Source organism: Tauraco erythrolophus, chromosome 5 (assembly GCF_009769465.1).
Source record: "Tauraco erythrolophus isolate bTauEry1 chromosome 5, bTauEry1.pri, whole genome shotgun sequence".
NCBI classification, from domain to species: Eukaryota; Metazoa; Chordata; class Aves; order Musophagiformes; family Musophagidae; genus Tauraco; species Tauraco erythrolophus.
The window spans coordinates 71,523,615-71,544,282 of record NC_141469.1 but is presented as its reverse complement, the minus strand read 5'-3'; the positions used below and the strand labels follow the sequence as shown (position 1 = coordinate 71,544,282).

The 20,668-nt window shown below is 43.3% G+C and overlaps 1 protein-coding gene across 1 annotated transcript in view; it reads right to left on the bottom strand.

The window, feature by feature from the left end:
• Positions 1-743: 743 nt before the first annotated feature.
• GATB (glutamyl-tRNA amidotransferase subunit B) overlaps positions 744-20,668 on the bottom strand; it is a 43,614-nt gene continuing 23,689 nt past the window's right edge. Inside the window, exons 6-13 of the mRNA XM_086612502.1 lie at positions 20,084-20,197; positions 18,984-19,068; positions 18,570-18,614; positions 16,375-16,564; positions 9,750-9,883; positions 9,261-9,339; positions 3,567-3,701; positions 744-1,041 (exon numbers count right to left, since the gene is read on the bottom strand). Coding sequence (XP_086468628.1) covers positions 913-1,041; positions 3,567-3,701; positions 9,261-9,339; positions 9,750-9,883; positions 16,375-16,564; positions 18,570-18,614; positions 18,984-19,068; positions 20,084-20,197 — 911 coding nt within the window. The 3' untranslated portion in view covers positions 744-912. The remainder of the gene's footprint in view (positions 1,042-3,566; positions 3,702-9,260; positions 9,340-9,749; positions 9,884-16,374; positions 16,565-18,569; positions 18,615-18,983; positions 19,069-20,083; positions 20,198-20,668) is intronic.

The window sequence follows — 20,668 nt, the reverse complement described above, 5'->3', positions numbered from 1 at the left end:
TTTCTAACACAGGGTCACGTTCTGGAGAGCAGAGTAAGAACCAGACTGGAGCGGGCAGTCCCTTCACGGAGCTACCGCGTAAGAGAACGGCGCTGCTCGTTCCTCCGTAGGCTGTGCCGGGCGGGCAGCAGCGCGTCCGCTGTGCTGAGCCTGGCAGGCCAAACCGGGATGCGGACCTCGGACGGGCTCAGGCCCGGATCTGCCAGGCGCCCTGCAGACCCGAGCGCGCCGTGAGCAGGCAAAGCAGGTGTTTGGGTACGCAACAAGGAGCTGGCCAGCAAACAATGTGGTGCCAATTCTTAGATGTAGGCACGCACATCTGTGTGTGGCACTACCCTTGGGCACCTACTCAGCAACTTCAGGTTTTCCCCATCCCTCAGAAACCAGGAAGAATGACAGCAGTGGACATTTTTTTTCCCCTTCTGGTAGGCATGGAGGCACACGTGGTCTTAATTACTGCTAGGTGGTTCAGTCGTCGTTACGAGTGTGCTCCCACTGACTGACAGTGAGTTGTTAGCGTGCACTACCAGGTTTTGCATTCAAGATCTGTGCATTTCCCTTCTCACAACACGGCAGCTAGAAAAGCCGAGTTTACACTCGCTTTATTACAAAACCAACCAATACAGCTTCGGCTCTCTGCGTACTCGCGGACGCCTCTGGGAACCTGTTTCCCATGGCTGTGTGGAAATCACATTTCCGAATGCCACACAGAAGAGGAGATGCAAACGACTCTATCACCTTTGCTCATCTGCCTTTGGCTGACACATCCGGGGAAGGCTGGGACGTAATGCCGCTTGAAGTATCACCAACAATCCTGATGACACAGGAGGAGGCACCAAAGTTCATTTGCAGCAAACCAGACTGAACAAAGCACATGTTTCGTGTAGACTCTTGTGTGGTTTTCTCCTGTGGCTACTCTGACAGCTTCTTCTCTAACAGTTGCTTCACCAGAACAGGGTTGGATCGCCCTCGTGTCTCTCTTTGTACCAGGCCAATTAACTTATTCAGAACTTTTAGATTTCCTGCTTTTATCGCCATAACCTTTAAAGAAAAAAACAAGCAACACACACCACTGTTACAGTAAACCTGGATATTTTCTCTCGTTCACAGCCAAAGTATGAATATTTTTGTCCTTTGGACCGTTGTGGTAGAATACTGTATTTTGGGATAAGATGTTGTTTACAAAAACTGCCTTCAGCTTTGCAATAAGCTCCTGCTCTGCTCCCATGAGACAACGGCAAGTCTCTACAGCAGCAAGGCCTTACAACTAATAGGAAGATCTCCTCGTATTGAGCAAGTCAGAAAACACTTTTGGATTTTAACAGTCTGCCATTCAAATGGTGACTTCCTGGAAAAGAGCCAGAGAATGAGGTGGACTTCTTTTTGCTAATAGGATCTACCTTTTTACTCAATATACTGTTCAGTTGTAACAAGTAATTTGCACCGAATCACAACCTATGTGATAATATCGGTGTGGGCCTTCAAGCACAGACATAGGTGCCTTTGTAACAGCGTATTATTTCCTTTAAGCAAGGGAATCCTTTGCAACGCAGCAATTAATTAACTGATCCGCCATGCGACCTCCTACCAGACAGCTAGTGCTTGATGCACAATCACCTGCAAAACACCAAGGGCCGTATTTAAAGGTAAGTAAAGACACTGAAAAAAGGACTGGAACTTTCGGGCATTTCTAAAGGAGATGCTGCTGCTGGAAGACAAGTGTCTGGCCTTCATGTTGTTTGTGTGGCAGGGAAGACATTCCCTGCATTGTCGGAGTTACTGGGCGAAACACGATAGCTTCATTTAAACAGGATGTCATATTTACAGATATTACGGGAAGGGTTGCGAACACGTGAACCACCCACTGTGCCAATACCACGCACAAACGCGAATACTGCTGCTCGTTACAGTATCCGAGTTATTGGCAGTCTAAAACCTTCCCTGTAATGTCACAATATGGAAAGGACTCATTACTCCTGATCTGCTAAAAACAGAGTGCAGTACCACCCCGACCCTGCATTCTTCGTGAAGTGCTCCGTGTTGGCTGGAGCAACTGTTTGCAAGTTAGTTCATTTCAAAGAAAGTTCCTACCAAAAGCAAGGCATGCTTTTTTCCTCCCTCCTTGTCAAGGACTCGGCTAACTCCATTTGGTAAGGTAAGCTCTCGCAGCAATTTAAAGCAGTGAATTACAGGCCTTCAAGGCAGCTTTTGCCTTGGCGAAAGATCACCTGGAAAAAGTAGGGAAGCGAGGCCATTCGGCTGCATTTGGCTTGACTAAACCAGCAGAAAACAGAGAGGAATTACGTTCTCAGAGAAAGTGTTATTATTGAAATGGCAGTGTAGTTATGGTCCTTCAGCTTCCGGACTTCCCAATCAGTTCTAATGTTCTTTCTATCCGCACTTGTGCTCCGTACCAGTCTGAAAATGCAGCAGCACTTTTATCAGGCTCTGCAAATGAGTCAGTCTGATGGAGGTCACGCCGACCTACTGCAAGCTCATTTTCTTTATCAAAAGCTCTTGCAGAGCTGTTAGCATCCCCCAGTGAGACCTGGGGTGGGTGGTATTGTTCTCAAAAGATGTTAATGTTTTTTTCCAAATGGCAAATGTATCTAGACAATGTTTATATTAAAAGTAAGCTATTCGCTTCTGCTTTTACATTTTCACTCCGGAGAACACATAAGCACTTGTTTTCATTTTGCTTTTTATAAAGCAGATTTTAGACTCTGTCAAGATCCCTTCCCACTCCTCCCCTTCATCATCAAGGGTTTTTTTTCCCCCCTTTTTCCTGGCTCAGACCTTGTTAGACCGATGAGCCACAGAGGCAACTGCACGTCCTTCCAAGGAGATGGGAAAGAGCCAAAACTCCATCTTTCCTACTGCAGCATTTGTGCTGCTGCCACAGCCCAGCAGCAGAACAGCAGCTCTGGAGTCACCAATGCTGCTCCCACAGCGGGGTCCGGCTCCTCCCCACCCGCCCCACAGCTGTTGTCAGGCAGGAGATCCAGCTCGACTCCTCTCTCTGGCAGTGGAGGGAGACAGGGACATGGCAAAGAGACAGATGCAAGTAACGTTTTTGCTTTGCCAACCTCTGATACAGTCCCTAATTCCGTAACTAATATATGCCTTACTGGAGGTAGCTTCAGTCTCCAGCTTGAGAGCAGTTGAACAGTGTTGCCCTAATATCACAACAGATGACAAAAAACAGAGTTTTGTGGCCGGGTGGCCAGGTCAGGTTAATGGCAGTACAGCTGAAGAGGGAAAGAGCCCCACAGTTTTGCTTTCCTGCATTAAATTTTTATGATGTCTCAGAATGACTTAGCGCATTAGCCAGACTGGTAATTTCTTCTGCTGATCATTTTGTGTATGCTTCAATTTAAAAAAAACAAACAGTAAAATAAGAAAAGCCCGATATTTTCTGAGCAGCAGTTTTAATGCTCCTATCCTGGCTCTAGAGCTCAAATGCCAATTGAAAGGAGAAGGGGAAAAAAAAACCCCGCCATTTCAACCCCCTTTTTAGTGCCACAGACTGCGATAGTGCACAGGCTTCCCAGCACCATCATAATCACCTCATTTTCTCGTCCATCAATCACCGCCTGGCAGATCTGTTCAAGCTCTTTTTGATCCTGTATCACTTCAAGTTTCTTTTCTTTAACAATTTCAAGAGGAGTCTTCCCTTCTCCCTTCCACAATTCCGCAAGCACCTGAAAATCACAAGGAGTGGTGAAGGTCAGCGTCTTGAAGTGTCGATGTTGTTTACATGCAGTGTTTCAGTTCCTGATCCAAGAAGCCACAGTTTAGTTAAAGCAAGAGCAGATTGTCCAAATGTGAACAAACCCAAGATTTAATCCTGTGCCTTGCTGAAGGAGCTCATGTCCCTCCCTCCTTTTCTGCATCCTGAAATGAGACAAAGCATTTTCGCTCACTGCACGAGTGCAGGTTAATGGTTCGCAACCGGTGCCCTGCAGCCTACTGTAGCACCAGGAGCTGCCCGCTGCCACCAGCGATGGTGCCTGTTCAGAGGAGTTTCCTGAGCGCAGCCTCTGCCCACCTCGCTGCACTGAGCTGCTGCTGCCCCGCTGGGAGAGGGGGCACTGCGGCAGAGGCCGTCCCGCCTGCAAGGCTGTTCCTCAGGCAGCACTCGCGCTCGTCTCACGTTATTCACACGAGCTGCCCGAAAGCAGCAAGAAAACACATTTCCATGAGCAATGGCTCTGCCTGGCAACTGGCGATTAGCTGACTATTGTACCACGCCTGATCCCAGGTAACTCATCCCATTACCAGTCCTCATCAGCAAGCTGTAATGAGGATACGTATGACAAAGCAGAAGAAAAATAGTGCCGAGCAGAACGAATGCAGCAGCTCCAGCCCACCAATGATGCATCACCTCCGAGTACTGGAATGCTGGACGAACCCAGGCCTCTGGGATAATCACTTGTTAATGCCAGTGTGTTTTCCTACGCTGCAGCAGGGCTATTGCCCTGGAATAAACTTGAGAGAACAGAACATTTATAAAAAAGCAATTTCCTTGAGGAGTCATTTTCTGTATTCCCTTTGCTCTTATTTCAGAGCTGTGGGAGGAGAGAGAGAAAACCCTTATTAAAACAGCTGCTTGTGCTCCACCCTGAGCTGAAGATGTAATTGTATGTTTGGGCCACTGCTGCGTACCGATATGGAAATGGATGTCCCGTCAAAATTTCAGCATTAACTACGCGCTGTGGGACGAAGAAGAGGCTGGGATTGGGGAGAGGAGAAGGGGCATTCAAACTGCACGTTAAATAATTAGCAGGGCAGCAAGACAACTTAGGAAAAATGAAGCTTGTGGGATGGTATCTTAACCACCCCAGCAATTTTCTTCAGCATGAAGAATTTTCTGGTACAAAAGACTTTCAGTTAAACAATTTTGTAGCCACCACAGGTATTTAAGAACCATGCATTGACACAATTCCTCCAAGAGGAGATTTGTTTGCCAGCGGTACCCCAAAGCTTTTTATGGGATCTTATCACTCTGCTGGAGAACCTTGACAGAGTATAACGACATGCAGCTGTATTGTGGCAGCTACACCTTGTTTTTTCCCTGTAAGAGGGTTAAAGGCAAATCACAATATTAAAGCTCCTGATAAGCAGCGAGAGTTACAACTGCTGTAAGTAAAGCTTTCAGATGTTTGTATCTAAATAAATCAGTGCAGTGTATGATGTCTTCTACAAGATCTTCCTTCTAGTGCAGTACTTGAAAACCAACATGCCAGTGTTACCTGAAATACCCCCAGGAAGAAATACAGAGATTCAACCTGTCTGCAGCCACTTGCCTTTTTTTGTTGTGCTCCATTGCTACCCCAGGCAACCACATCCCGCTCCTTCCCTGAGCTCCTCCCCTGAGCAGAAGCTTTCTGTCCTCAAGGCCTCCTGAGGCACCACAACAGTACACCACGCCTCAAAAGGAGCTCTGTCCTCTTTGCTTGGCATAGCCCACAGCAAAACACCCTGGAGAGTCTGAAGTGCTGCAGAAATCAGGGGCTGGAATAAGCCATATTGTCCTCCTGGAAAAAGGCAGATGTGATTTTTAGGACTGGGTATGTATTCAATCAGGATGCCATGGGCTGCAAGAGGAGAAAATCTGCTACAAACAAAACCTACGCAGCCGACCATGGCAGAGTTACCCAGAAGCAACTCATACATCAGGCTGACTTAGATCAGGGGCAGGACAGCTTGACAGTCAGACATCCAGCTCTGACTCCCTGCTGTTCCTATGCCAAACATCTCCTGGCACGGAGAAAAGCTTGCCCATTAGAAACCTTGAAGGCACCAGATTTTCCCTGCAACATCTGCATCATGTGTACTTTCCAATTTGGTAACAAGCTCTCCACTTCAAAGCAGAGCAACAATGTTATCAAGGCCCTTGCTTGTTTACAGGTACATAGGAAAGCAGAAAGAGATGTGGCCAAGACCTGTCAAAGATGTACTTTTAAAAATGTGTTTCTTCACTTGGCAAGGAGTACGAATCTAAAGAAAGCAGTTTAAAAAATGATTTCAACTCATTTACACAAACTGCCTGCACCAGAACAGGAGGATCAAATTATGAAGTCTCCAGAGCCAAAATGAGAATCTCAGGCCTCATTTCCATTCCTGAAATCTCAGTAGTTTCTACTATTGATTCTTGCCTGAGTGTGATTAGATTTTAATGATGTTGTGTGGTCTCTACCTACACAGGCAGAGCAGCAAACCATTGGTCAAGATGAATTAATCAGGACTTACACGTCTGGCTGCCACGGGCATCATATCAAACATTTTGCAACCGGTGAACATGCCAGCTGACTGCTGTGCCTGAGAACGCTCCAACTGGAAACCCTATCCGCAGTGATTTGCTGCCAAGGGTGGGAGGGAAGCAGCAGGCAGTACCACCCGAGTCAGTCCTGTGGGCATCTCTCCTTTCCAGTGATGGAAGCCTCAGTGTCTGGCAGTTGTCCCTCAGCCTCTGACAAAAGTGAGGGGCCGGCTGGGTCCAGTCCTCCAGATGGTGTAGCCGTAATTGTCAAAGCAGATGGTTCTGTTTAGGTTTGTGTACTGTACTCATTTTCCTGCTACCTACTTTAAAGTAGGGGTGCCAAGTGGGTCTGCTGAAGTTACTCCCATGTGCGTGACCTATGCAACTGCAGAAGCAAACAAGACCCGGGGTCTGCTCTGCGTCATACCCTGCTACAGATCCCCTACGAACGGTGTGACAAGGGTGTCCACGCAGAGATGCTCCAGCATGGCTCTTGGCAGCAGGGGCCAGTTTCTGCTTCCCTGGCCCAGGAACCAGCCTCCTCCCACAACGCCGGAACACACCGGCAGGCCCCTTATGCCAGAGCTGTACTTGCCGCCAGCCCTGCAAACGCGGACCAAGGCCCCACCTCAGGCACAGTCCCCACCACACTGTTTTTGGCCCTGGGTGAGCAGCACCGGCACCTCCTGCTGTGGGCTCCCAAACGGCACCTCTGGGGTGGCCACAGCATGTGCCTGTACAAGTCCCCTGATCCAGGACGCGCTCGCCCCGCAGCCCTGCACAGCGGCAGAGCTGGAGGCTGCTCCATTTGCACAGGCACACCAGGCTGAAACTGCTTCGGAGACCTCTGGAGCAGGATGCTGTACTTGATGGCAAGTTGGGCGTGAGCTCTGTAATTACCTAAGTGGTAATTATGTAAGCGCACCGTGCCCTTTCCTTGGCACTCGCATCCTGCCACACAATGCTCCGTGTGTGTGATCAGTGCTCACAGCCTTTATCTGCCTGTGTTTTAGTGCCTTATACAGCACAGACCGAACACAAACTCTTAAAAAATTTAAGCTGTTAACAGCTTCCTGCGGCGAGCACGGATGCGTAAGCATGTCTGCGCGCTCACTCCATCGAACCCTTCCATCTTTTCTTGCTGGATCTCTCTCTTCCACTGCAGCTCATTCTTCCCCACCCCAAGTGCTGCAATTCATCTGCTGTTGTGTATATATAGCCCTTTCTGCCCTCGGGCCATCCAGAATCTCTGCCTACTGCTGAGAATTGTTATAAACATTTGTTATTCTTCCGACATCCAGGCAACCAAAATACTTTTCTAAATGTGGCAAGGTTTCTGCAGTTTGATAGCATCACTCAGTGATGGCAAGCAGTACTGTTATTTCTCTGTGTCCAATTTCAGAACACCGGGGACAACATGCACATTGCAAGGAGTAGGTAATTAAACAAGAAAAGCATCTCTGAAATTCTTGACATTTCATAACCTGCCAGAAGCGCTGGCACACAAATACAGCACAAGGCAAGAAACTCCCATAGAAGAGCAGCAGTACCCCATCTCTACCTCCACAAGAAAACAGAGAGTTAAGACTGGAGTTCTGAAGTTTCCCTTTCAAATGTGGAAACCAAACCGATGGGTGTGCCATAAACCCGCAGGCACAGAGCCGCTCTGCATTCCAACGCTTTTCCTATTAATACTTTATCTCCTTTTTGAAGCTTTTACTTTTCCAATCCAAACTTTCCAAATGCACATGCCTGAAGTCAGGCACTTAAATCCTTATTTATGACACCTGTCATATGCAGCTGGCTACTCCTAGAAGCAGACCAACGACAAGCCCAACTTAATTAAGAACCACAAGCATCTCAAAAAAACAAACCAACAAACCGGGAAGTTTAAGCATCTCCAAGTAGGCTACAGAGCCACATTTGCAACAGGTACACGTGGCTTATAATCATGCAAAAAAAAAGTGAACTGACTTCAGTACTATTCGAAAGTTGTACTTAGATTAAATCAATATATGCTAGAAAGATGGAAACCTGCCCTGAGTATTTCAGAGTGTTAAAAGCATGAAACCAGACCCGGCAAGTTAAATGCCTTCATTGCAAATTAAATATCTTCATTAACAGTTTCACTGATGAACACCTGAGAAGAAGCCGTCATCTAATGTACTTATCTATCTAGAGGACAATAATTAATTTGAGAAGACAATGTATTTCACAGAAATGAGCCAGCAAGAATTTAAGGTGAATGACGGATTATTCCCTGTCATAAAAAACTTCCAAATTTTGTCTATAGACACAGCAGTCACCGTACCCATCACAAGGAGTTCACAATTTTGGACACAAATCATCAAGAGCCAATTTTTCAGACTGTCTTAAGCAAGATGATTTAAAAAGAGGGAGAAACTAGCTTTACCACCAACACTACCTTGAGAGGTCCACGATAGCCTTTGCTCAAAGAAGCAAAGATAAAAGAAAGGCCAAACCTCCCCACTTTTGATTTAGGGGTACACCAAAGCAGAAGTCTTTTTGTGACTATATTCACATGAGTTACATCGTTTTCCACTTGCTAATGCTTGGGAACATAACATCAGTACTGTCCCCCTTAGTACCTAGCAACTGATACTCTCAGCTTAATTGCAAGTCATGGATTTGCTCCCACTGACCTTTCACTCAGGTCTGACTTGAACTGTGAAACTGAGATCAGTGTCCAGTCTATTCAGAAGCAGGATTTATTTAGCTGACTTCAGTTAACATTGCTTAAATGTACTCTTTGGCTTGTGCCCCCTTCTAACACTGAATATGCAGATGTATCTAAAATTATAAACACGAGGCATTTTCGTCTATTGTATGTATATAGCAGATATAAAATTTATCCTTAATCAACACTCTAAATAATCTCCTTTAAAGTAACCGACATACTGGTACACACAGATTATAAAATTGCTATGCGAATGGAGTAAGCAGCCACAGATCCAAAGTCCAGTAAAATCACAAATACCTGCTTTGCTGCTGCAGAAGAAATTTCTTTTTTTTCTAGAAGGTTCAGAAGGTCAGCCAGGGCAAAAGAACGAACTGGGCTACGGAAAAAGAGGGCAGAAGTTACCTCAGAGAACAAGGTAGAGTAATATACCTAGCCTACAGTTGCTTGCCTAAGCATCACACAGTTTAGCATGACAAGCTAGTATTTTTCCTCACGATACGTTATATTCAACTCTGGTATTGATTGCCTGATTACGCCTTGCCATTGACACCTTCCAGAGAAGGCAGACTCTGATTACTACTCTTAACAACCTGGTCCTCTTCTCTGCAAGGTATTTGGTTGGCTTCATTCAGCACAACAGCATCAAGGCCTACGCAGTACGGTCCAGTGTAACAAACTTCATGGATAATAGCTACAGCAGAAGCTTTGGAGCAACACAACACCATTCATGGTACATGAGAAAAGGATCGTTTTTGTTTCACCGCTATAGTAATCAAGAAGCCTGACCTTTCCTTTACTGTAAGGGAATGTTGTTTCAAATAACTGAGCAGGTCATTTAGAATCCAGCCGATCACTTTCTTCGGCTTCATCTGGGTCTGTTTCACCACATCTTCAAAGAATTCTGTTAATCCGTCTTCATTCTGCTTAAGAGAAGTTGAATGCATTGAAAAAGATACCAGAGTGCAAACACGTTTAATTATAAAATTTTGTTGGAGTATCAATACTCAGTCCTAAAGTAAAGTCAGTTTTGTGAATTCACTGTAAAGTCACAAGACTTTGGAGTAATTTTATTAACATAACAGCAAACAATGTTACATCTAGAACAGGTACATATAAGGTACATATAGCTTATCTGCCAGCCTGTCTGTTTCAATGGAACTTCCAATAAAGGAGTGATCTTCTTTTCCTTAACTCCTCCCTAAAATTAGCACTTGGGGAGAAGCTTTCTCATGTCCTCATGTGTTTTAAATACGTAAAATATAATGCTGCCATCTAACAGGCTGTCATGCCACCTTTTACCAAGACGAGATTTTTCTTGAAACTGTCTACAGATATTTCACTCTCAATCCTGCAATCACTTCTATTTATTTTGGATTGAAGAAATAAGTTTAGCTTGCATTCACCCTTCAATCACATGGAAAGGTCACACTGCAAGAAGCGAGGTTTTATTTTTCTAGTTTTTTCAGAGGAGCTATGTAAGCTTTTCCACAGCACCCTAAAGGCTCAGAAGGTATGACAGTAGGGGATTCAATTTATAGCCTAAGTGAAATCTGAGATTGTTTTTAGAAGAACAGATACTGCACAGTCTGTTGAATGCTGTGCTGTTTGTCATCAAGGCATTGATGGATCTTTAACTGTAGCACAGAACTCATTAGGTCTACTGAAGGCTGAAAAGATATTAAGTGGCAGCTCCTAGCCTTTCAAGGAGGAATCCAAATCCAGCATGCCACTGACTTCTGCAGTGTGTGGCATAAATGCAGAGAAGGACGAGCCAGCTCTCAGGAGTTGTGAGAGGTAACAGTTCAGAGACAGCCAAGAAGCTATTCTAGGTATACTGTCATCAGAGCAAAAGCATGTTCCAAGCATATACTGACTGCAGCCAGATCTCTGAACACTTCTGAGCAAAAAGAGTGCAGCTACACACTACACCAAAGCCTGACTTTTCCACTCAAAACACATCCCGTCAAAACACTATCATACACCTTTGTTTTTAAAGGCAATTTATCACCGTAGCAATACAGAATTTCCGACTTTCCTCCTCAAAACTTGCACGATACAAACTTACAACAGCTCTAGATACCACATTTTTCATTGGTAATGACGTATGGCTTTTGAGAAGACTGCAGAATGCTGCTCTGTTCTGTGAAACAGAACAAAATGTACTTAGATTAATGGCTGATGTGCTGTAAAACTGGTGTGACAAAAATCAGACTCATCCCCTTTACCTTGAGACCATGAGGAAAGAAACCAAGTTCTCAGCCTTAGGAAAGCCACTGAAGTCTTTTGTGAACCAAGGTAAACCTTCTAAACTCCTCCTAGTACACACAGACCTAATTCCCTTCTTTTCCAGTGTTCCTACGAATGTAACTAGCAGTTACTTTGTAATCAAATAATGTAAAATCTAAGCCTAAAATAGACTACGAGAAACAAATTTGGCTTTAAAAAAAAACAGTAAGGGAAGGACATGTTTACCAAAGTACAGTAAACTTGATTAAAAACTCTCTGTGTGTGTGAAGTGGAATTACTAAACCGATGCATTACTAAATACTGTACTCTTTCTAATTCACCTCAGGATTCATTAGCACAAACAAACACTGATTATTTAAACAGCGGGTTCCCTTCCACAAAAACACCCTGTCCAATTGAGGTAGGGAGGAGCGAGCACGTGTAAGGGCCGGTTTCCTTACACGCGCTGCGGAAGGTCTCACGTAGGCCCAGCTACTACATTATGCCCAGGAACACAACGTCTGCGGGTGCCACGTGGCTGAACGCAGGCGACACGGCTCAGAAGCAGCACGTGCAACGCTTCCGGCACGTACAGGCTCCCGAGCGCGTGTCTCTAGCAGTGGGCACGTTCGGATTTCTGGGCACCGACAGCCTGGATAGAGCTACAGCTCCGACCCTGCTGCCGGACCTTTGAAAATCAAGGACAAACACACCCCCAGCCTTCACATTTTAATCCCATGATTTCCAGGCAGCAAGAGGAGAAAAGCCCAGGAATACTCAGAGACACAGACTTACACATGCTACCAGGTACCGAACCCCATACTCACTACTCGTGCACATAAACCCAGACATATTCCCCCAAATGTCTTTGCATTTCGTTTTAGGATTTTGAAGTGACTGTCATTTTCCGTAGCCAAAGAGTAGGATAATCCAGCAATGCTAGACTGAAATGAGTATGGCAGAACATCAAAACATCAAAATGACTGACAGAAATGAAACATTTTCCTTATTTTCTTGCCATATTAGAGAAATGCAGGCATAACTTGATTAGCTTCAATTTCTAGATAGTGTACTACTTGATCTTGACTTCAATTTTTTCTGCGTTTTGCTCAACATGCCAAATTCACTCTAACTACTAACAGACACAGCCCTGTCCTTTCCAATAGATCTGAGCTGATAACCACTGCATGCTCTAATGTGCTGGTTTACAGGAACACTGACTGTCCTCCCTTAATTCTGAATAATGTATTTTAATCTTCATAGAAGGAAAACCAGAAATCTGGAATTGCAGCACCATGTTTGCGATCCAGACCCACTCGGTGCTCCCATTACACACCAAATACACTGTAACTTACTCATTGTAGTCTCACTGGCATGAACTCTGACATACTAATATGTCAATCTCTTAAACATGGTTTAAAATGATCATTTAACAGTACTGAGATGTCAAAAAAAATAGCGGTAGAATGATTCCAGATACTTTTAAAAGAAGTTCAAAACATTATTTTACAAAATACCATGGGTACAATTTTTAGGGACATTGGGTCTGCAATGCAAACTTAAGTTTTTGAAGACCAATAATGTTTCCCAAGCGATTGACAAAGAAAACTACACCAATGCTAACAAATAAAATGTTTTTTTCTGTTTTCTTATTCCCATTTTCACCATCACAACTCCTACAATAACTAACTGTGAGGTAATAACTGCTGCAAAAACGTGCAAGATTGTCAGGGAAAAAAACAGAAAATCTAGCCTATTAAAGCAGACAAGCAGAGCAGTCAAAGAAAGTTCAAAATTCTTCCTTCAGCTTCTGATAGTTAATTATTTTTAGATAATATAATTAAATATTTTTAGAACTAAATAATTTTAGAACTTAATTAAGTTCTAAAAATAAGCATAAAGTCACCTGCACATCAATGTGTATGAGGACGGCATGCCATAAACAGAACGGTCAAAAACTTCTACAGCATCCCACTTTTGACTGTACGAAGGATTCACTAATGTAATTGTTCCTCCAAAGCAACAAGCCAAAGCCCAACCGGAACTGCCACTTTTATATGAGTAAGCAAAGGAACAGTAAATGTACAAGAAGACCTGGAATTCAGATGAGAAAGGAAGTGATCAGACTGTTTTTTTCTAATGCTATGCTGTGACAACTGATCTATGTTTTGGTTAGACTTCCCTGGACGTTAGCATGCTTTTTGAAAACAAAATGTCACATTAATGTCTACGCCAATACATTTTATTTTTTTGACTCAATAGGAAGCAAGACAAAAATATTGTAATACCACAAATGGCAAAGTTGTCAGGCATGCTTCTCTACTAAAGTATTTGCCAGCCTACCAGTTTACGCAGCAAAGCAAAAATTGCACGCAGAAATTGAGTACCAAAATACCATGGAGCTTAGGTGGCTCAAAGAATCCTATCTTTATGAATAAGGAGGGTTCTGCATGAAGAAAATCAGAAACTTCTTTTTTTTTTCGCAATTTGTACAAAACTGTCAAAAATGTAGCAGTTCAGACTTAAGAAATCTCAGATATAAGGATATTAACAGGTAACGCCCTTGTTCCATCTCAGCACACCTTGTAGTTAGGCAAAGCAGGAGTCTCGGATTCTCCATGCTGCAGGACGTCCAGGCAGCTATTGTACAGGAGAACAAAGCTCACAAACTAACTGGCACGCTGAAGTATGATATTGTTTTATTGTAACTTCGGCGTATGATGTTTTCTCTAACAAGTTGGTGCAGAACAGCCATTTTGCGTTTTAGAGTCATCCCTCTACCACTGCCATTTATTTAATGAGCACTCCTGGGCGCTCTAACCTGAAAGAATGCTCATTAGATTTGTGCATCTGGCCCCATCAGCAATCTTCTGCAACTTCTGATGTAAGCTTAACGCAGCAACGGACGTACCGTTTGCAGATGAATTAAGGTTAAGTAGTCTCCCAGTGAACAGGCGAGCAACTTTTATGGAGAGTATACATGCTGACATTCTAATGCACAATAAAAGAAGACCTGCAATGAAGAACGCCTTCACTTCATGCATTCAAATGGATGCATTATCTTATTACAAGCTGAATCCCAAATTTCAGCTTGGAGCTCATTAATTGTCTCACACGTTGCAAAAAGGAAAAAAAGTTAAAAGGGAAAAAGCAAAGGCAATAGTGGATTTCTGAGAACAGGTGGAAAGAAAGGGGAGTTGATGAGGCAAATACACAGGGCTAGTTGAAAGAGACGACAGAAACCAGACAGCAGAAGCCATCAATACTAGCAAAACTCAAACGCCCAAGAAGTGGGTTGATGCCAAGTGAAAGGAGTGGGTGTACTGGGTCTGGCTGGGATGGAGTTTATTTTCATAAGAGGGTGCTGTGTTTTGGATTTGTGACTAAAGCAGTGCTAACAACACACCGGTGTTTTGGCTGCTGCTGAGCAGTACTTTCTGTTTTTCCTGCTGTCCCCCAGAGCAAGCAGGCTGAGGATGAGCACAGAGCTGAGTGGGGACACAACCTGGACAGCTAACTCAAATTGTCCAAGGGGATATTCCCTGCCATATAACATTCTGCTCAACAAGGCAAACTGAGGGAAGGGGATTTTGGGGGAGGTAGCCTTTGTCATCGATCGGAGACTGGTTGGCCAGCAGTCTATTTGTGGGAGGTTGTGAGTGACTGCATTTGCATCACTTTTGAGTTTTTCCCTTCCTCTTTCCTTCACTTAGTGAAACGTCTTTATTGTGAACCACAAGTTTGCTCGCTTTTGCTCTTCCTATTCTCTCCCCTGTTGCACTGGTGAGGGGAACGAGCAAGCAGCTGCAGTGTTAGCAGATGGCCAGGGTCAACCCACCACAGAGGGGGAGAAGAAGAAAAAACAAGACAGAAAAAGAGGTTCAGGACCTACCTACCCTTACGAGCTCTGTTTATTTTAATATGTGAGAAATATGTTGATGTGAAAAAATGCATGCACAGACAGGAGTACCGACTGCAAAATAACATTTTGCAGCTTATATAATGAAATAGAAAGGTAAGAACCAATGACATCTCTCTATGCTATTACTGCAGTCTCATGACTTTGACTTAAGACTCACCTGCCCATCAATCAGTAAAAGATCGGCAACTCACCAAAATGGTGCACCACCACAAAAGCAGTTTTCCTAATAGCCTTCTTCAGAAAAAAGCAGCTTTTTTTTTTTTTCTGTAGAACCAGCTTCTGTACAAGTGTATTGAATTACAGACACACGAAGGAGGGACATTAAGTAGTTAAGTTAGGTGCACTGCTCTCCCTCCATTTAAAGTCAAAGGGAAAGGAACTCCTCCAGAGTACAATTTAAAGTACTTAAGGTTCCGCTCTGAATCTTGCTCTATAGAAGCCCTTTTCCTTCTGTCTCTACTAATCACAGAGGTAACCAAAGCAGGACACTGTCCTAGCTTAGCTGGCTACGTGAAATGTCTCATCTTGGGTGGGTATACTAACCCCCACATAGAGTTATCACTGGCAAACGAAGATGATGTATTTAAACTCAAAGTCCTTCAGAATAATTTTGGAAGTCATGAGATTTTTCTATCACTTCCTTATTTATATCCATATTTGCCACATCCTTTTCTTTCTCATCCCCTCTCCTGAACCTATCTCTGGTACATTGCATTGTGAGGTCAAAGTTGATGTTGTAGAGCTGTTTTGTGTATTTACTTAAGAATAAGTCTGTTTTTTTCTCAAAAGAACGTGGAAGCCGGATCAACAGGCACGTTAAGCTGAAAGATTTAAACTTTGGGTTTTGCTTCTGGAGTCAGGAAAACATGTCTATTAGTTTGCTAAATACTGACAACGTACCCAGCCTTGCACCATACCCAAAGATAAGAAGAGCAGGCACTTGCCAACAAGGATTTGTCAGCAGGAAGTTGTACCTTTGTTGCAGTCAGTCACGGGTGCATCCATGTGTAGATCAATATTAAATAACAGTTATTTGACTGCACCTTGCATGAGAAACACTTCTAGGCACACTGTGTATAGTTTCTTTTCCCCACCATTCTATGAATATGGCTCCAAGGTATAAAGTATGCATTGGACATATTTCCAACTAAAAAACATCCATGAGAACTGACAGCTGGTTAATATGACATTTGTAAATCTTTTCAAAAACTGTGCAACTTCAAAGTTTCTAGGCTTATTTTATCACCTGATCAATAGACCTACCAATAAGGTGAAGCTGTGTTCAGGAAGAATCCCATACCGTTCAACAAGCTTTGCTCTCTTCACACTGGGGAGGTCAGGAAGTCTCTCATGAATCCAATCAATATTTACCACTTGCTGATGGTTCATATTAGCTGGCAAAGATTTTGCATCATACAGAATCAATGGAGGAAGGTTTGGCTCTGGCATAAACCTAGTAAAAATGAAGAAAAACTCCTTTTATAATTATTTTCAGTCAGAAGCTAAACAACAAGGAATAAAATTTATATCACGACTTTATACTTATCTGGAAGTTTTATTACGGTTTCAACTAAACAACGTATCAAAAATTCATGACTTGGTATACCACTGTTAAGTAGTAAGAGATCAGTCCCTGAACTGCTGCAAAACCTCCATCTTCTTTCTTTTGCACTGATTGTCAAGGAGTCAATGATAGAAAAGGGGCAATTAACACTTCTGCACTCAAAATAATAACAAAAAAAAATAAAAATCACACTTTTTTTTTGATGAAGCATGAATTGTGGATCTGGATAAAAACCAGAGTGGAATGGCAGGGAAAAACCCACATTGACACTGATCTGGGCAGGCTGTAACCTTTTCTAGACTAACTTCAAAAATCTTGATGAAATCTCATGCTGTGCTAAGAGCAAAGTTACTGTGCTCAGCAGGATGCCATCACAGAACAAAAGGCTCCCTTAAAAAGAAGGCCAATTCAAACCAATCGAATAACTGCGATTGAAGCAGAAACCTCACTCTTACATGATCAAATGAGGGGTTCAAAAATATCAGAATAAAGGACATTAGGCACTCTCTACATTTACTATAATAATTTCTATTTGAAATCTGCCTAAACATAGATTTTAAGTTTAATGTATAACATGCAGCAGTAAGTTAGGAAAATCTGAAAAAGTTTAATACTGATCATAATCTTAGTAATAATCTTTCTGGTCTTTATTTGAAATATCTCAGACTCACCAGTTTTGCCTAGGTTTTCATCGGTTTTCTTTTGCATTTGTTCGACTTAGTCTTGTTAAATAAGCCCCATGTCAGCCCCTACCACAATAAGGAAATCACAAAAGGATCACTGCCTTTTGTGCTGCATTTCTACAAACAATAACTTAAAAAGCAGATTTAAAGTTTGTGACATGTTTTCAAAATCCTTGCTCTGCAGTAGTAAGATCAGTGGTAGAATATATGTAGACCTAACAGAAACACAGATATGCAAAGCTAAGAGGCTCTGAAAGTTCTCCTGCAGAACTATAATTCTCCAGCTGAGAAGTGAGCTCTGGAACTAACAGGAAGACTGTCTCTGGGATGCAAAGCTAAGGAACTACTGGGAGGATCAGCACTAAGATGGCCTTAACCAGGGGAGAAGGCAGGCAGGCACAGAGCAGAAGGGCTGCCCAGAGCAATCAGCAATCGCTGAGCTGCATCGCCCTTCCCCATCCCATCCAGACACCACCGTGATTATCTCCCATGCTAGGGCACTAAGCAGCTGTGCTGCTGCTTTGCAGCGTTGCACCAGCACTTGTTCCCAGCAGCACTGCTTCCCAGCAAGACCCATGCCTTGTCCCCTCGTTCTCTGGCTAAATCCTTGGCTGGCTGTTTATGGTTTGGTGGCTGTCATCTCACACTGGTGGAAGGCAGGAAGTACTTAGCAAGGTAACATCTTCATTAGGTCTACAAAGATCTTAAGGTAGAAACCTGCCTATGAAGGCTGACATCTTTCAATAGTAGCTATGATTTTCAAACAGCCATTGTGATCTATGATCACAGCACTGAAGTATGGAGAGGCAGGGCCTGCTACTGAAAAATCATTTCCCTCAGTATTTTCTCAAAGCGGGAGTGGTGCTTAGCTCAGAACATTCTTATGTTTTATGTCTGGCATTCTTAAGAAGACATGTGTACTGGTCACAAAGTAAACCTTCAACTTATCCACTTTGAGCTAAGGTACTCCAGCTTAGTTTTTGGGAAAGGTCTATGGGTTTTAGCAGAGATGAGACACAGTTCTAGATGTGAACTGCTCAGACTAGCACTGATTTTGATAGGTCTCTTCCCCTTCCACTGGAAAGTAAACTTCCAATACATATTCGCTATGCTACTAACTTTATATGCACATTACACTGACTACACTTAAGGAATGAAATAAATTCTTAGTTCTTGATATGTTAACTTTGTTAAGAAATAAAATAAAATACCGATAATCCTGTTTTCCTTCTTTGTCTCTCATTGGCACAGTGCACCTAAAACCAAAAAACGAAACAAGTAAGATGTGGCAAGTGGTACACGACAGAATTAGCTCTATGGCAAAAACACAAAACAAAAACTTTGCCTCATGAAGATCAAGAGAGCTTCTTAAGGCCGCTTCAAAGAGCATGTGTATGTAAGAGGGTGTCATTTTCACACAGACACTGCTTCATGCAGCATGCAATCTGTTGTGAAAAAGCCTCGACTTCAAGAATAAATTACTACCTGTGAGGAGACTACGCTTGCGAACATTAGCTTTAGAAGACAGAAGTTGAGCAATACGTTACCTCTCCTGGTCATGTCACTAGGTATCCCTGGCACACTAAAGCTGCTACTCCTGATGTTCCTTCAAAATAAAAACTCACCCGAGCTTGGAATCAAAGGCTCTTGTTTCATTCAGAATGGTTCCTCCATTTTCGAGTTCTTCAATTTGCCTCTGTATTTCATAGTCTGACAGAAACAAAAGAAAACAGAATAAGCTCGTTATACTGCACTATTAGCTTTTGTACACTCCACTATTTCATTTTTCACTGCTATGCAATACTGGAAATAGTTTGTTGTTTAACCTTAATGAAATAAACAGCAGCAGTTACAGGCAGAATTATCCATCACTGTCTCTCTTCCCAGCACTGCTTCTTTCTTTGAGTGTTTTCCTCATCTTCTTTCATTCCCTTTAAATAGAAAACATTTTCTCCCAGGCACTGCAGCCAAGCCATACATTCCTAGTGACCTTCCTATCACCCAGGTGAGTTCTCTTTCAAAGATGTAATAATCATCCCTTCTCACTCACATCCAAGCTGCATCTGAACCTCGCACACACCACCTACCGCACTCAGTGGAAAGCAATCATCTACACTGGAGGACACAGCTACTGCTAACATATTTCAGTACTAAACACGCTCAGCACTGAATCATCTGCTTTATTCTTCTTGCAGGCAGAGGGTTACGTCTACAAGAAAAATGCAGAACACCACGGCTGCTATGCCTATAGTACCCCATACTAAGATTTATTCTGTCAGGGAGCAGCAAGAGTGGGGCTGCTCCACAAAGCAGGGACAAGCCAGGAGCTGAGGGAAACCACAGCACACGCAGTGCCCTCACTGCCCGGTGCAGTCCCACTGGTCGGAACAGCATGGGGAGAAGCATGTGCTATTAACAGGCTCCACGGACTCTCTCAAGTCAAGGTGAGGGGTTGAGTTGGATCTAGGGTCCCATCCAGGGAGTTCAGTCAGAAGCAGCAGGAGGTAAGTCCAGAGAGAGGACTGGGAACAAGACTACAATACAGGCCTCAGCCTGAGCTTAAATGGGACTTCCAGACCCATGGGCAAGGTGCGTGGATAGGACGCCCAGATTAAACTACTTAGGGCATTTAAGGCCAATTACTGCACTCAGGAGTCTGACATATTTCATTTCATACCACATAAAGTATCTACAATGCTCCTGTAATGAAGCAACCACCATTTACCTACTGCTTTTGCCAGGAACCGTACACTATTGATATTCTTCACTTCAGTCCTCACGCCATAAGGCTCTCCAGGGTGATGCACAGAAACGTTGGCATCCACTCTCAGCTGACCCTCTGAAAAAGGAGGCTTCATCAACAGAATAGTCTGAAAACCTTGTAATGCATTAACGAACTGCATGTTTTATGTAGAGCATTAATAGCAGACTTCCATATGTGCAGAAAGGAGAAACAACTACCTCATCATAGCATTCTGTTTGTGATTCCATCTGAAGACTCTGCCTCCAATCATTCAAAATTTTCTGAGAATACTACCTTTTTTAAAAAATCGCTGCTCATAATTCCTCTCAGAGGAAACTACATGGTGCAGTGCAGCACAGATCCTCTAAGCTATATAGTGAAAAAAGCTTCTGATTCACAGGTCTTAAATAAAGGGCAGAATTACATAAGCAATTTAAAGTGGTGGATTGTGAGCTTCCATTCCTCTAAAAACAGCATAAAAATACCTTTTGGAATTACAATTTGATGGATATATACTACCCTAGCATAGAACACAAGAACTTACAGTTATGTTGAACAGATTTACTA